This window comes from Acanthopagrus latus, chromosome 20 (assembly GCF_904848185.1).
Source record: "Acanthopagrus latus isolate v.2019 chromosome 20, fAcaLat1.1, whole genome shotgun sequence".
Taxonomy (NCBI): Eukaryota; Metazoa; Chordata; class Actinopteri; order Spariformes; family Sparidae; genus Acanthopagrus; species Acanthopagrus latus.
In genome coordinates, this window is record NC_051058.1 from 9,652,898 (window position 1) to 9,666,252 (window position 13,355).

Below are 13,355 nucleotides of genomic sequence, written 5' to 3' on the forward strand. Positions count from 1 at the left end.
TGACCACGAGATTGATTGTTTGGTGGAGTCACCAGATCGCTGGTGTTAAACCAAACAGCCTCTTATATTTCTCATAATTTTGTGCTTTTTTTCCCTTTATATTTAACCAGTTAGTTACTGGTCGGGCTATCGAAAACAAAATCAACCAACGGACAGAAAAAAAAACATTTCAAGGAAATTTCAAGAAATTACGAGCCACAAACAACGTCAGCCACTTGGATCATACCTGTAGAGCAAAAAAAAAAAAAAAAAAAAAAAAAGTCATTCATAATCTGCTGCTGCTCAGGATTCTTACTTGCACACTGGAAGCTTTTGACAAGGCTAAGCCAGCAATAGCTTTGCCAGTGGGGAATTCAAGGATCTATGAATATCTATAACACTTTCATATTGCCAGTCCTTTGTTTCCTCAATGTCAATAGTATCGGACTTCAAAGACGAGGCTTTTCACAGGAAAGATGAGGTGAGGCGACCCCCCCTGTTACTGGCGGTAGATGGGAAGTGCTTTTAATACACCTTTCTCACCATTTTTGATTAAAAGCTTCAAGACTGGCGAAGGAAATAAATAAATAAAGCGGGGTAATGTTGTATTCACAAAGACAAGGCAGGACTTTGATCTTGCACAGGGACGAGGAGTAAGCTTGGAGGGAGAGAGAGAGAGAGAGAGAGAGAGAGAGAGAGAGCGCATTTAAATATATACGCGTGTATGTATGCTTGCGTGAACCGGCGAGACAAAGGATAAGAAAATGAGATTGAACACGAGAGAGCTCATTAATATGAGTCCTTTTGTACCGCTGCATCCCAGAGAACCCTAATGGCATCACATTCCCATCCTCTGTTGAAGCTACACCGTAGAAAAACCCTGGTACTCTCACAAGCAAACTCCCGCTCAGCTCTTTAGCGTCATGGGTTAATGTTAGCGCACAGGTGTGCCACCTGCCCATGTATCAGGGTAACGGGGAGGAGGCTCTAGCCCGGCTTTGCCATACATGACAGGCTGAGGAGGAGAGCGTGAGGGGTAAAGAAGAAAAACAGAAGACACTTTGAACCACTTGAAAGTGTAGTCTATCAGGACTAATGCTCGGTTGATAATGCACACAGCGCCCGTCGAGCTTACAACCTCAGCGGAGCATTTGAAGTAATCTGATAAGGCTGGGGAAGACTCTCGGTGCACTCTCCTCTCCCTGCACGAGGACACTAATCCTATTTTCTGCTGTTTCGCTGTCATACGCTCTCCCACTTATCTCGTCGTCTTCTAATTGACAAGAGCAGCTCCGTAACCTCGGGGCTGTCAAAGGAGTTAATAGCGAGCATGGCAACGATGGGCGCCACGTCGCATGGGCTTCTCGCGGGGACTGGGACACACGCGGAGGTGTCACGGCGCTCAGTCGGTCAGACCTACCGTGTCACACAGGCAAACGAAACTTGCATTAGCACAGCCAGAGACACTGCTGACATGGCCGACACGGATTCTCTGCTGGAAACACAAACCTGAACTTAATGAGCAAAGCCTTTATTCGGAGGGCTAAACAGCAAACGGTGTGGCCCAGTAACACAGTGCGACCGCCCATTGCATTGTGGAGCTCTGTATTTATTTTGGAGCCGATTTTCTGCAGGGTCAGCACACTGTTAAAAGTAAGTGCACTCAGGTTAGCCTGTAGTTGGTTTGCATCTGTTTGCAGGGATGAAAAACCACAGAATAGAAAATCTGTGTGGGATAGTAAATACAATCTTTATGAGAAATACAGTACATAGAGGGCAATTATTGAGACGGAACTGTTGTGCCAAAGCGCGAAGATGGTTTTAGAAACAACAAAGCTTCCTGAGCCCTACATGTTTGTTGCCAAGGAAATCCACTCCCCCACTACATTACAGAAAGCAGACTGACCAAAAGATGTCTCACTGAACCCAGTCATGCCTATTAGTCCTGCCGCCACAGGGGAGGAGAGGGTGAGGGACTGTGAATCATTTGATGCATCAAGTACGCATCAAAGCAGAATATTAGTCAGCACATTTTAGTAAAATATATAATTTATTAGGATATTACAGCAACAAAAGATGTGGCCTTGGTGGCACAACCAGGTCCAAAGGAATTTCAAACTGGATGACGAACAAGCTAGACAAAAAGTAAAAAAACCTCCACAAATGAATAAAGTTAGATGCAACAGAAGTGCCCTCTTCAATGCCCTCTTCGTTGCCCCCATGTTAGATCAGACATGATAAAGTGCCCTCTAAGGTGGAGAAGTGCCGTCTCTCTACTATGAGTATATGACTTTCTGTGCACCCCCCCACTCCCCTTCTTATTTTTTCCCATCCCTGCCCCTTAAACATCGTGAGTCCGTTACTGGAAGAAATGATTGCAAGTACTGTACAATCACTGACCAAAATAAAGACAGTTTCTAAAACTAGAATTTATACCTATGTGGCCGTGCCTCAAGATTGGTAAAAAAAAAAAAAAAAATACAAGAAGAACCTATACCAACCTTTACCATTTTAGTTTCATGTTTTATTGAAATAACAGAAAATGCAAGTAATCAAATCACCACAAAGCAATGGCCACACCAGCAAACTGGAGTCTGTGGGCCCTTGTTGGTCTGGGGCCCGGGCCAGTAGTTACAAGCTCTACCCAGCTGGTCAGTCCAAGGAAAGAAAGCAGGAAAAGACATGAAGACCATATAGCTGCAGTCAATCATTCGCTGTCTGTGGTTCCAGAGAACCGTGGAGGGAATTTGGGTGGAGTGTCCCACTTTATTGATTTTAATTCCATTAATACCTTATGACTTGCTGCTTGGCAGACTCTCCCATACCAGTGCCCATGCACGTCTGTTTTCATAGTGGATTTGATTGGGCTCCCCTTATCGGCTGGCAGCAGGCAGGAAAAAGGCCTGGAGACGGCCAGAGATCCACCGCCCTGGCAGCCGGGCTGCATGTTTGAAACAACAAGCTTCAGATCAAAAACGATTAGAACAGTGTGCCAACCCAACCGCTCCATGCATGAGCCCTGCGTGAGATCACTTCTCTTTGTGTGTGAGAAAGAGAGAGAGAGAGTGTGTGTGTGTGTGTGTGTGTGTGTGTGTGTGTGTGTGTGTGTGTGTGTGTGTGTGTGTGTGTGTGTGTGTGTGTGTGTGTGAGGGAGGGGTGCTGCTTACTTTACTGGCACCTGATGCATGCACATCAACTCCACTGCACCCGCAGCAATCAACAGCTGCATATGAATGAGTGTAATCAGTCACGCCATGACATATTTGCACGAATGCTCTCAGCATGGGAGCCAGTGTTTCCAGCCATTAGGGGCTTTCCGTCTGTGCGTAAATGCACTGCGCGCCATGTGCCTGCCTTTTTAAACTTTCCATTATTTATTTATTTTTGTCATTATTTTTGTGTGTGTCACATCCAGGATCAGGGTCGGCGAGACACCGCCTTCAGTGACAGCCTTGCCCTCGCCCCGCGTCCTTGTCATTTCTCGCTGGCTCCGGCGATGTTGCCCGGTTCTCTGGTTGCGTGGAAACTAAAAGGCTGCGCCGAGCGAAGCCTGGGCTGCAGGAGCCTTTCCAGTGGCGCTCCGCGGCTGCCAGAGCGGCTCTCAGCACAAGTTTAACGAGCTGCGAGAGAGGAGAGAGAGGAGAGAGAGAGAGAGAGAGAGAGAGAGTACCTGATGGAAGCGAACCAAAACACCGACAGAGACGCTCGCTTTGTGTGCGCCTCTGCTCAGCCGGAAGAGCTTGCTGCCGGGCACTTGCCGAGAAACGCATCATGAAAAGGAGAGGAAAAGCGGCAAAGACGTGAGTGTGTTTGGTGTCTGATCGTGTGTGTTCTTTGGGATTTAATCCATAAAAGGGCAACTGTTTTGTTTTGTTTGTTTTTAATGCGGGTTTCTACGTGTGATCCCTGCTGGAGAAAAAAACAAAACAAGCAGCGGATGGTGTTGACTAAAACAGGATGAAAGACAAACTTAACAAGGGTATCAGTTCCCGCGAGGCATCGCCTTTTATCTCCTGTCCTTTTGAGTTAATTTTCCACCAGATGCTTGTTGCAATATGAGCGGGATTTAAATTTTGAGCAGGAACTGATACTTAACCCACTGCTAGGCTTTAATTCTGCATTTTAAATGTGCTCAGCTCGTGTGGTGATTAACGGAGATGAGGGTGATCAGATGAGATGGTGTTGCTTTAGTTTGGAAGTTTGCACTGAAGATGTGAATATTTAAGTTAAACTGACTGAGAGAGGTACTGAGATCTCTGGCACACTGTACATTTAAAGACATGACGCCCCTCAAATGAGCTGACTGGCTTCCTCTAACAGTGTGCTGTTAACTCAACCAGATGATTCTATCTGAGAGGGAAAAAAAAAAAAAAAAAAAGAAAATGGGGTCTTCAGGAAAAGTGGGAAATCTGCCAAGCGCAGTGTTGTGCTATAATGAACGGACAGAGCCTCTGTAGTAATCGAGATGGGCATTGAGTAAGGCACTGGGTGTGGACGGAGCTAAAAGCACTGGAATATGATTACAGTTGCATTAAAAGCTCTCAAGGCAAAAGATGTCCAGGATGCTTTATTTTCCTGTTTCCTTTTTCCACCCTGCGAACGCTCCACCTCCCCCCCGCCCTCCCTCCTCATTGATAACTAGAAACCAGGAGCTTATTTGCCATTCATGCAATGCTTACAGCTGTGATGCGATGCCACGAAGAGGTCAGATTCATGCATGAGAGGCGCCACGTCACGAGGTCTATTAACATAGTACATTTGGGCTGCATTTTGATGCCCCCTCGAGTCCAAATTGCGGCCCCCCTGAATCATCCGTGGCAGGGCCCTCCTGGCTCAGCGCTGACAGCGGTGAATTTGTGAAGCAGGAGACTGACCTTTGGCTCCCAGGGCGACACATTTACTGTGTAAATGAAAAGCGGGAGAGTTATTTATCGCGCTGGCAAAGACCGCATATGATTTAGAGGCCGACTGCTTTACAGCATTTACAGTGTATGGTTTTGAGATGGGTTCCATTTGTTACAAGGGTGTGGACCATCAGTAGATTGTCTTTGAGGAGTATTTTTCCGTCTGAAACCTGCAACTCACCCACTCTTGTTTATCTCATCCGCAGGCGACACCTTCCTCCCTTCCTGTCGCCTTTATTCCTCAGCTGCCAGCTGTCTTCATCAGCTGTCCCTTTGACTCGCTCACATTTGCCCCTTCCCTCCTTCCTCGATATCTCATTAGTGTCACGCACTGCTCCCCACGTTGTTGCCGTAATGTTACCCCTCTCCTTAAATCCTCTTGATACCAGTCTTTCCCTCGCCACGCCGTGCCAGTGTGTCCAATTTCCTCCCTTGCCCACAAGCTTTCTCTTCCTCTGTCACCAGCCCTCGACTTCTGCTCCCCCATTATCTCTCATGGAAATACCAGGCTGGCATGCTGTGTGACGGGAAAAGTATAGCCTTTACGGGAGCTTAATGCTTCCCATTTAGTTCAGGCAAGACAGTTTTTTTTCTTTTTATTTATATATATATATATATTTCCTTGGGTGTTCAGCTGCGTCTGTCATGCTATTTTACTTTTTCATGCACCGACACAGAGGGAAATCCTTTCTGAGTTGCTCTGCCTCAATGAAGATGTCTGGATAAACACCTCCTTAATCGCAGAGGCTTCAACTGTGTTTTGCTCCGGTGCATCAGCCTCCATCTCCCCCAATGGCTCATTATTGGGGTTGTCTGGCAGGCATCTTGTAAACCGGCGTAACACAATGAGCGTTATTAGCTGTGTCTCGTGGACAAATCATCTGTCCCCCTAACACACACATACACACCGCCATCGCTACTACACTCTGTCCTCCACCCCCCCAACGTCATGTGATACTTAGAGGTACTTAGAGATCGATTTCATTTTTTAATCTTGGTAAGTGGATCTTGCCCAGTCTGAAGCCATTTTGAAGAAATTAAGAAGTCGGGTTGAACTCCGTGGCTCCTTTTTGTCTCAAAGAAAACAGGCCGTCACATTGTCTGTTTTGTTGGCCTCGGTGCTGTTTATAGCATTAGCATTTACCCCGACAAAAGGATTGGGTGGCCAACACTGATGCTACACTGACTTAAGGAGTTTTTCCCTAAGAGGATTAGTAACAGGATAGGAGGTAGCCCTGATCAGCTATTAATGAAGTGTGTTAGGGCGGGTAGAGCCGCTATTTTCAAAGGCTTGCATACAAAATATAAAGTGTAATTTACAGGACATGCAGGGGAACTTTTACCTTTTTGTGTTACTTGCACTTCTGACTAAATTACCTTATGGACTACAGACTACATAGCTTGATGGACACAAAGTTTTAATGGTCACTTTTACTAAAACTGTTGCATCACAACGGCAGCTATAGTATTAAAAGAACTGGAAAGATGGTTTAATTACACTTTCATGAGAAATCAAGTTGGTTTCATGTTTTGTTGGGAACATTTTGTTCCTCGTGGTGTCACATCACTATGTTAATGCCAGTCTCTGTGTACTGAAATAGCCCTGCATCGCAGGGATGTCAATTATAAAAGAGGCACAGTGACACCAAAGGATTTTCGGAGCTCGTTTATTGTGCTAGTATGAAGGGAATGTCTGATCCTCAGACTTTTTCTCGGAAACACAACAGAAGCACGATTGTTTCTGGTCAACAACATGCTGAAATGAGTGTGCAGCATTCCCGCTGCTTTTTCGCTGCAATTAGATGAGATACTGTACCCCCTATTTCTGCAGCAAATGGACTCTAAAGAACATCATTAATCACTAATGCTCTGCAAAGGAAAAATGTTTTACTGTACAATCTGCACTTCTCTTTTTTTCAAAGGTAGTCTTCTCTTTCAGTCTTCTTATATCTAATTCTTGTTTACAGTGTAGTGTGTGTGTGTGTATGTGTGTGTGTATATATATATATATATATATATATACATATATATATATATATATATATATATATATATATATATATATATATATATATATATATATATATATATATATATATATATATATATATATATATATATATATATATATATATATATATATATATATATATATATATATATATATAATTAGTTGTTGTTCCATTCAAAAGTCTGTTATTTAATTTTATTTTTCAGATTATTTTCTTATTTTTTAATTCATTTTCTGGTTGCACTATTTTGCACAGTCTACGGTGTAGTTGCAATTACATTTAACTGCTGCTGTACTAGAATCTTAAATCACCATTGCTAATATGACTTTCTGCTGTTTTTATGTCACAGGTTCAACAGCTACTGGGGAGGTTGACGTGTATTCCCGTTCCTGCACCCAGGCAATCCTTCCTGGAGCATGCCCGTATTTCATGATGTCCCTACCTGCAGACTGGCTGCTGCGCCACTCAGTGGTCATGTGTTTGCTGCTGCACAGCCTGGTGCTGATGACCTTCTGCTTCCACCATGCTGCCACCAGTTGCTCCAAGAGCTGCTACTGCTCCGAGAGCGACAGCGGCGGAAAGACGGTGCGCTGCAGCAATCTGCAGCTCACTGAGATCCCCCAGGATATCCCCAATGACACACGCCGCATTTACCTGGACTTCAACCTCTTCACAACAGTCCCAACGAATGCTTTTGCAGGTTTGCCCCACCTGGTTGAACTGGATCTATCACATAACGAATTAAGCCAGTTGGAGCCAGGGGCATTTAGAGGCTTGGGCTCGTCATTACAATTTCTAGACCTTTCCTCTAACAAGTTAGTAAACTTTAACTCCGAGGCCTTCGAAGGCCTGCAAGCTCGCGCCAACCTAACAAACAATCCATGGCATTGTGATTGCAACTTGCAGATGGCCTTGCCTCGCGTGGACCTGGAGCCTGCGTCGCTGAAAGGCATTGTGTGCCAGACTTCAGATCCTGAGGAAATAGGAGTTCAAGGACTTTCCTTCCTGTTGGCACCGGACATAGACCTATGTGTGGTAATGAAGAGGACTACAGATGTGGCCATGCTAGTCGTCATGTTCGGCTGGTTCACCATGGTCATCTCCTACCTGGTCTACTATGTCAGGGCTAATCAGGAGGATGCCCGCAGACACCTGGAGTATCTCAAGTCGTTGCCTAGCAGGCAGGGCAAGTCGGAGGAGTCTTCCACCATTAGCACTGTGGTATAGGGATGATGGGGTTACACATGGGACTTGAAGTGGTAACCAACACCAAACAGGATGGAGCTACAACCTACGACTACTGTCGTCATCAGTTTCAGCTGTTTTTTTTTCTCCCAGCTGTTGTTACGGAGCCATGGTGGGCAACAAGACATGTGTCTGCGCAAGAAAACCAGGCCGATGCAACCTAGCCCTGATGAATAATTAATCTCTCAGCGACCCATTAGGACTTTTTTTGTGGCTGGGATGATGGCCTAGTCTGTGCGATAAGGTAGAAAAAACAACTGTATTTGTTGGGGCGAACTCCGAAGGTGGGATACAAATGGGATTTATCCAGTGGTGCATGCACCTCGATTGATGCATTTTGCTTGCAGACAGACAATCCAGGATGCAACATCAGACAGTGATATGAACAGTGGGAAAGGCAGTAGTGCAAGTGCAGAACTCCATGTACAACCGTTTTCCATTAACACTCCGACGGTATTCACTGGTATATTCCAAGTAAAATGACGTTTTCCATTTAAATTGTTTTCTTGGGGGTTTCTCTTACTCGACTCAGTCGTTTGTCTCACAAAAAAATGAAGAAATACGTACACTACTTAAGATATGAAACACTCCTTAGTAGGTGCATATTCACCTCACTATGCTGATGAATCAGATTGCAGTGTGATGAAGGGGCTCATCAGTTATTCTGGGATGTTTTTTGATAGGCCCTACACTACCAGAGCTCCATACTGATGAGAACCGCAAAGCTCCAAGCTGCCTCTGTATGTTAAGAGTATTTGACAGGAAACCTCTGCTAGATCACCCTCATAACCAGTGGGATCCCTAAATTATCCACAGACCACAAGAAGTACTCCCCTTGAAAGTTACTGTCTATCAAATGCAGGGATGTAGGATATTGTAGGACAAGGAAGAACTTGTCACCCAGAGATGATAGAGGGTAAATAGATACATACCTGATTGTAGAAAACTTTACAAAGATATGGCCTTTAATCTTTTTCTGGCATCAGAGACACACTGCGGCTGTGGAATTACCCATCAGCATAATACGCTAACATACAAGTCTTAAGTCACAAGCCAATAACTCGCGCAATATCTTCTAATTGTCAGAGAGGTTGATTCGAGAAGCAGGAAATTGGAGGTTACTGCCGTTCGGCTGCTATGAAATCAAAGGAGAGAATTGGAGTGAGACTTACAATCAGAACGGGTACGAGTTTTTCATATTCTGTTTGGATAAGCCCTTCAGCAATCACTTATTACGCTCATATTTTTACCCAGAGTAATTCAGGGAACACAGAGGAGTCCTTCATGATCGTCATCAAGTTGGAGCCTTTACCTCTGTGCTGTTTTTTTAGTCTTTGTCATGCCTTTTAATAAGCAACCAGGGGGCCTCTGGGAGCCATGTTGTGGGATGAGGGCACACTCATGGGTTTTCCAAATAACATTTATGGGGCCATGACCTGCTCATCCATTTGAAAGAGCTGCTGGGGTTGTGAATCTCCAATTTCACCAGATTGTGGCAAAGAGGGGACTCGTTTGTGCCTCTTCTAATCAGATTGTCAATACAAATTGAGACCACGCAAAGGTAAATGTATTTCGAGCGGAGGCATAATTTAATCCTCAATCAGACTGCGCTCTAAAATATGCTTGCGTCTTTTCCACAGAGCAAGGTAAGGAAGACCCTGTGCTGTCTTGAATAATCGAATTTGATGCTGAAGATGTGGGTAGTGGTTTGTCAACAAGGATTTCCCTGTGTCAGACACACAAATGCCTCTAGAGCAGAGCAAGACCAATCAATGATTTATGGTGACCATAAAAACACTTGGGAATGTACCCATCGTCTTGTGTGACCCAGTTCTTGAGGAAAAATTTAGGGAGAATGCCACAGGGGTTCAGCTGCCCCCTCTGCTGCCTGGTTCACCCTGGCTTGGGTAAAGCACTTTCCAAATGCCCTTGGGTGGCTCGCTGAGGGTTCAGAGCGCTCACAGTAGCAGCCAAAGTCAGCTCCACCTTGTCCTTAGACTGCCTCTTTCCCAAATGCAGCACTCAGTCTTTAAAGGAATGGTCTGACATCTTGGGTAATGCACTTATTCACTTTCTTGTACATTTGTACAAGATGATCGATGCCACCCTCAACGTTCAATAAATATGTAGCTGTAGCCAGCAGAAGGGTAGCTTAGCATAGCATATAAGACTGGAAACAAGCTTGGCTGGATATGTCCATGGGTAACAAACCCTGTCTACTAGCTCCTCTAAAGCTCAATAATTAAAATGTCATGTTGCTTCATGTTTGTTTAATTTGTCTAAGAAATTATAATTTAATGTGTCATGGGGGCTATGTGCAGGATGATCTAGCTACGACTCCAGAAAGTTATTGGTCCCAAGAAATGACCTGCTAAGTCAAGATTCAAACCTTTTGGAGACATCCCGGGTCTTTTATTAACCAATATGAGAGCATGGCTGTTCAAAACAGCAGAGTTGTCAGAAAATGTATGAAAGAAAAGCTTTCCCTATCGATTATGTACTATTAAACAACATTTTTTAACTCTTATGGAGAGGCTGTCAGCAGAATGACAGTGTAGGAGATGGTGAGACATACTACCATAACAATAGGCCTAGGAAAACACGTGCAGAAATGCATGCATGCAGTAACAGCTTACAGTTTGCTGCTTACAGTATGTGTGTTGAATCACTTGGGTTAAATCACTTTCTAGTCGACTTCTAGTAGGCTGCTCTGAAGATCAGAAAATGATGTTCATACAGTGCTCTAAATTTATGAATCATCCATTTTGGTGCTTGGAGTGACTTGTGAGATTTTTTTTTACTTTGGGGCTAAGTAATTAAGCTTAGCCTTAGATGTGCTGGTTGGTGTATTTTGCCACCATTCACTGAGGGTGTACTAGCTATTCCAGTCTTTAAGCTTCTGCAAAGCTAAATGGCCAATTTTAATTTGATATAAGAAGACAAATAAAATCGTTTTTTTGGCATGAAATGGCAGTTCCTCGCTAGACGTAGCAACACACAACATAATTCCAACACGTAAGGACAGAGAAGGATGAGCTGTATGTTGTAAGCTAACAGCTAGCTAATAATAGCTGTAGCTTCTTCTTTAGCGAGAGTGGCATCGATCTTCCCCAAATTTCCCAAAATGTTGAATAATTTCTTTAAAGAAAATGAGGAAAAGTGTAAGGAAAATATGGCTTTCACTAAACCATGTATTGATTTATTGCCCTTCTTATCCTCCAAGAACAAATTTAGAGGTGGTTGTCTGTGACAGACGTTTTCTCTGCGTGTTTTTTTGGTCACGCTCTACAGTTTCAATGAATAGGCTGAGTCTGTTTTACAGAAAACAATGATACTGATCTTGACAGAGTTAATCTTAAGGAAGCCCAGGTACAGCCTCCCATGACGAGCAGGAGGTTCAACAGTACTGAAAAATAGATGGTAAGCCTCTCTCTCTGACATTTCCTGACACACACACACACACACACACACACACACACACACACACACACACACACACACACACAGCTCCCTCCTTTCCTCTGTCCTTTGATAACAGACTCTCACGGTGGCTTTGAAACCAGCCACTGTTAAGAAAGGCTCACCACCAGAGGAGATAAACACAGAACTAGTAACAGACATGAGTTGCTCTGTATTTCTTACAGCTTATGTATCTGAGTGTGCGCATTCCTTTGTTCACCTGTATGTACGACAAGTGTGTGTGCATGGCGGGAGTGAGGGTACTGGTAATGTAACACCTCTGTTCCCCGGCACACATAAATGTCGCTGAGGTTAATTTAAATTTCAGGCCAGCTCAGTTTGCCCCGCCTGCTACCTTAGACACGTTACACTGGTGTGAGCATTACAACTGCTGGGTAATGGGACACAAAGTGGGGGATAAGGTGACTCATCCAATCCCACAGAGCGCGGCCCGCTTTGGGGTTGGGTTGCAGGTGAAATTGTTTCCAGGCCCTGAGATCACATGGGGTCTCCCAGCGAGAGTCCATCCAGGCACCTGATTTCCCCTTTTAGCCCAAAAATGGGTATGCTACATCCAAGATGCTGCTTCTGAGAGGAGTGACTTGGTTGACCTTTGGGTGGATGTCAACCTTCTGTGACGGTTTGCCTCAGGAGAACACACTGTCTTCAAGTCCTGCCCTCATTTTGTGTGACACAGCACCCTCTGTTGTGGAGAGTGTGTATGTGTTGGGAGAATACCTTTCTTTATCTTAATGAAAATTTGATTAAACTCAAACTTTAAAACTGTCACGTCATTTAACCATGTTAATAACTAAAGTATTAAAGGTGATAAACTAGAATTGACACCAAGCTCATCTATAAAATATGGCCTCAAGATGAGGTAACTGCAGCATAAGCATATATGGGTAACCAACAGGGTAAATTACAATCTTGCGTATTTTGACCGACCAGCAACCTGGGACCTTCACTGAGGGAAGTTACCTGCTTTGCCAGGTTGGTAATCCATCCTTATTTGAGCGTACCGATCCACGTACCAGCATTTTCAGTGTGCATAAAGGATGAATCTCCATATTAAGGTATTACTACACGTAAGTCGATGTATCGTACTATAATATCAAAGTTAAAGTTTTAAAGTTTAATGTTAAACGTGTGTCGGTTCAAAAGGCATCTTCAAAGCCAGTGTGTGGTTTGTCTTTTTCTGCTCTCCTGCAGAAATGTGGAAAAGTCTATGGAAGAATTTCTCTGTAGATTTAAAGGCTAACTCTAAGATAACAAAAACATAACAGTTCTTATTTTTAGGTGATTATACACAAACCAGAACATTATTATGAATATAATTTTCAATCCCTGCTAATAGACACCACCTAAAATCTCAAACTCCAACACACTATATCTTTAAATGTCATACACCAACATACAAGAGGTGTAGGCGACTGCTACTACACATTAATGGATATTTCAGTTTTACTTTAGACACATAATGACTGTTGGATGGATTTACTACTTAAAGCACAGGGGATGAAATATGCTTATTGACAGCTGCAATGAATATTTTATACAATGTTTTATTGTGATATAACAACTGGACTGCACATAGATATGTATCTTCATAATTACCCTGTAGACAATCGATCTAAATCTAGATTCAGAGCTGTTATCTATTATCTATAGTGACATAACCATGATGTAGGTCAAGGTTCTCAGTCTGATCATGTACCGCCTGGGACTGATCGTCTCTTGCGAAATCATAAAACCA

General features: G+C 43.8%; 1 protein-coding gene and 1 long non-coding RNA gene across 2 annotated transcripts; one reads left to right on the plus strand and one right to left on the minus strand.

Annotated features, from left to right (window-relative positions):
- The first annotated feature begins 1,042 nt into the window (after window positions 1-1,042).
- Window positions 1,043-8,638, plus strand: lrrc3ca (leucine rich repeat containing 3Ca). Its single transcript, XM_037081413.1, has 3 exons — window positions 1,043-1,632; window positions 3,395-3,779; window positions 7,245-8,638. Exon 3 carries the CDS (start codon window positions 7,325-7,327, stop codon window positions 8,120-8,122), a length of 798 nt encoding a protein of 265 aa, XP_036937308.1. The 5' UTR covers window positions 1,043-1,632; window positions 3,395-3,779; window positions 7,245-7,324; the 3' UTR covers window positions 8,123-8,638.
- Window positions 2,395-3,395, minus strand: LOC119009804. Its single transcript, XR_005071824.1, has 3 exons — window positions 3,147-3,395; window positions 2,771-2,920; window positions 2,395-2,627 (listed from the first exon to the last, which is right to left on the minus strand). It is a non-coding gene; the product is annotated as an uncharacterized LOC119009804 (long non-coding RNA).
- Window positions 8,639-13,355: the final 4,717 nt, after the last annotated feature.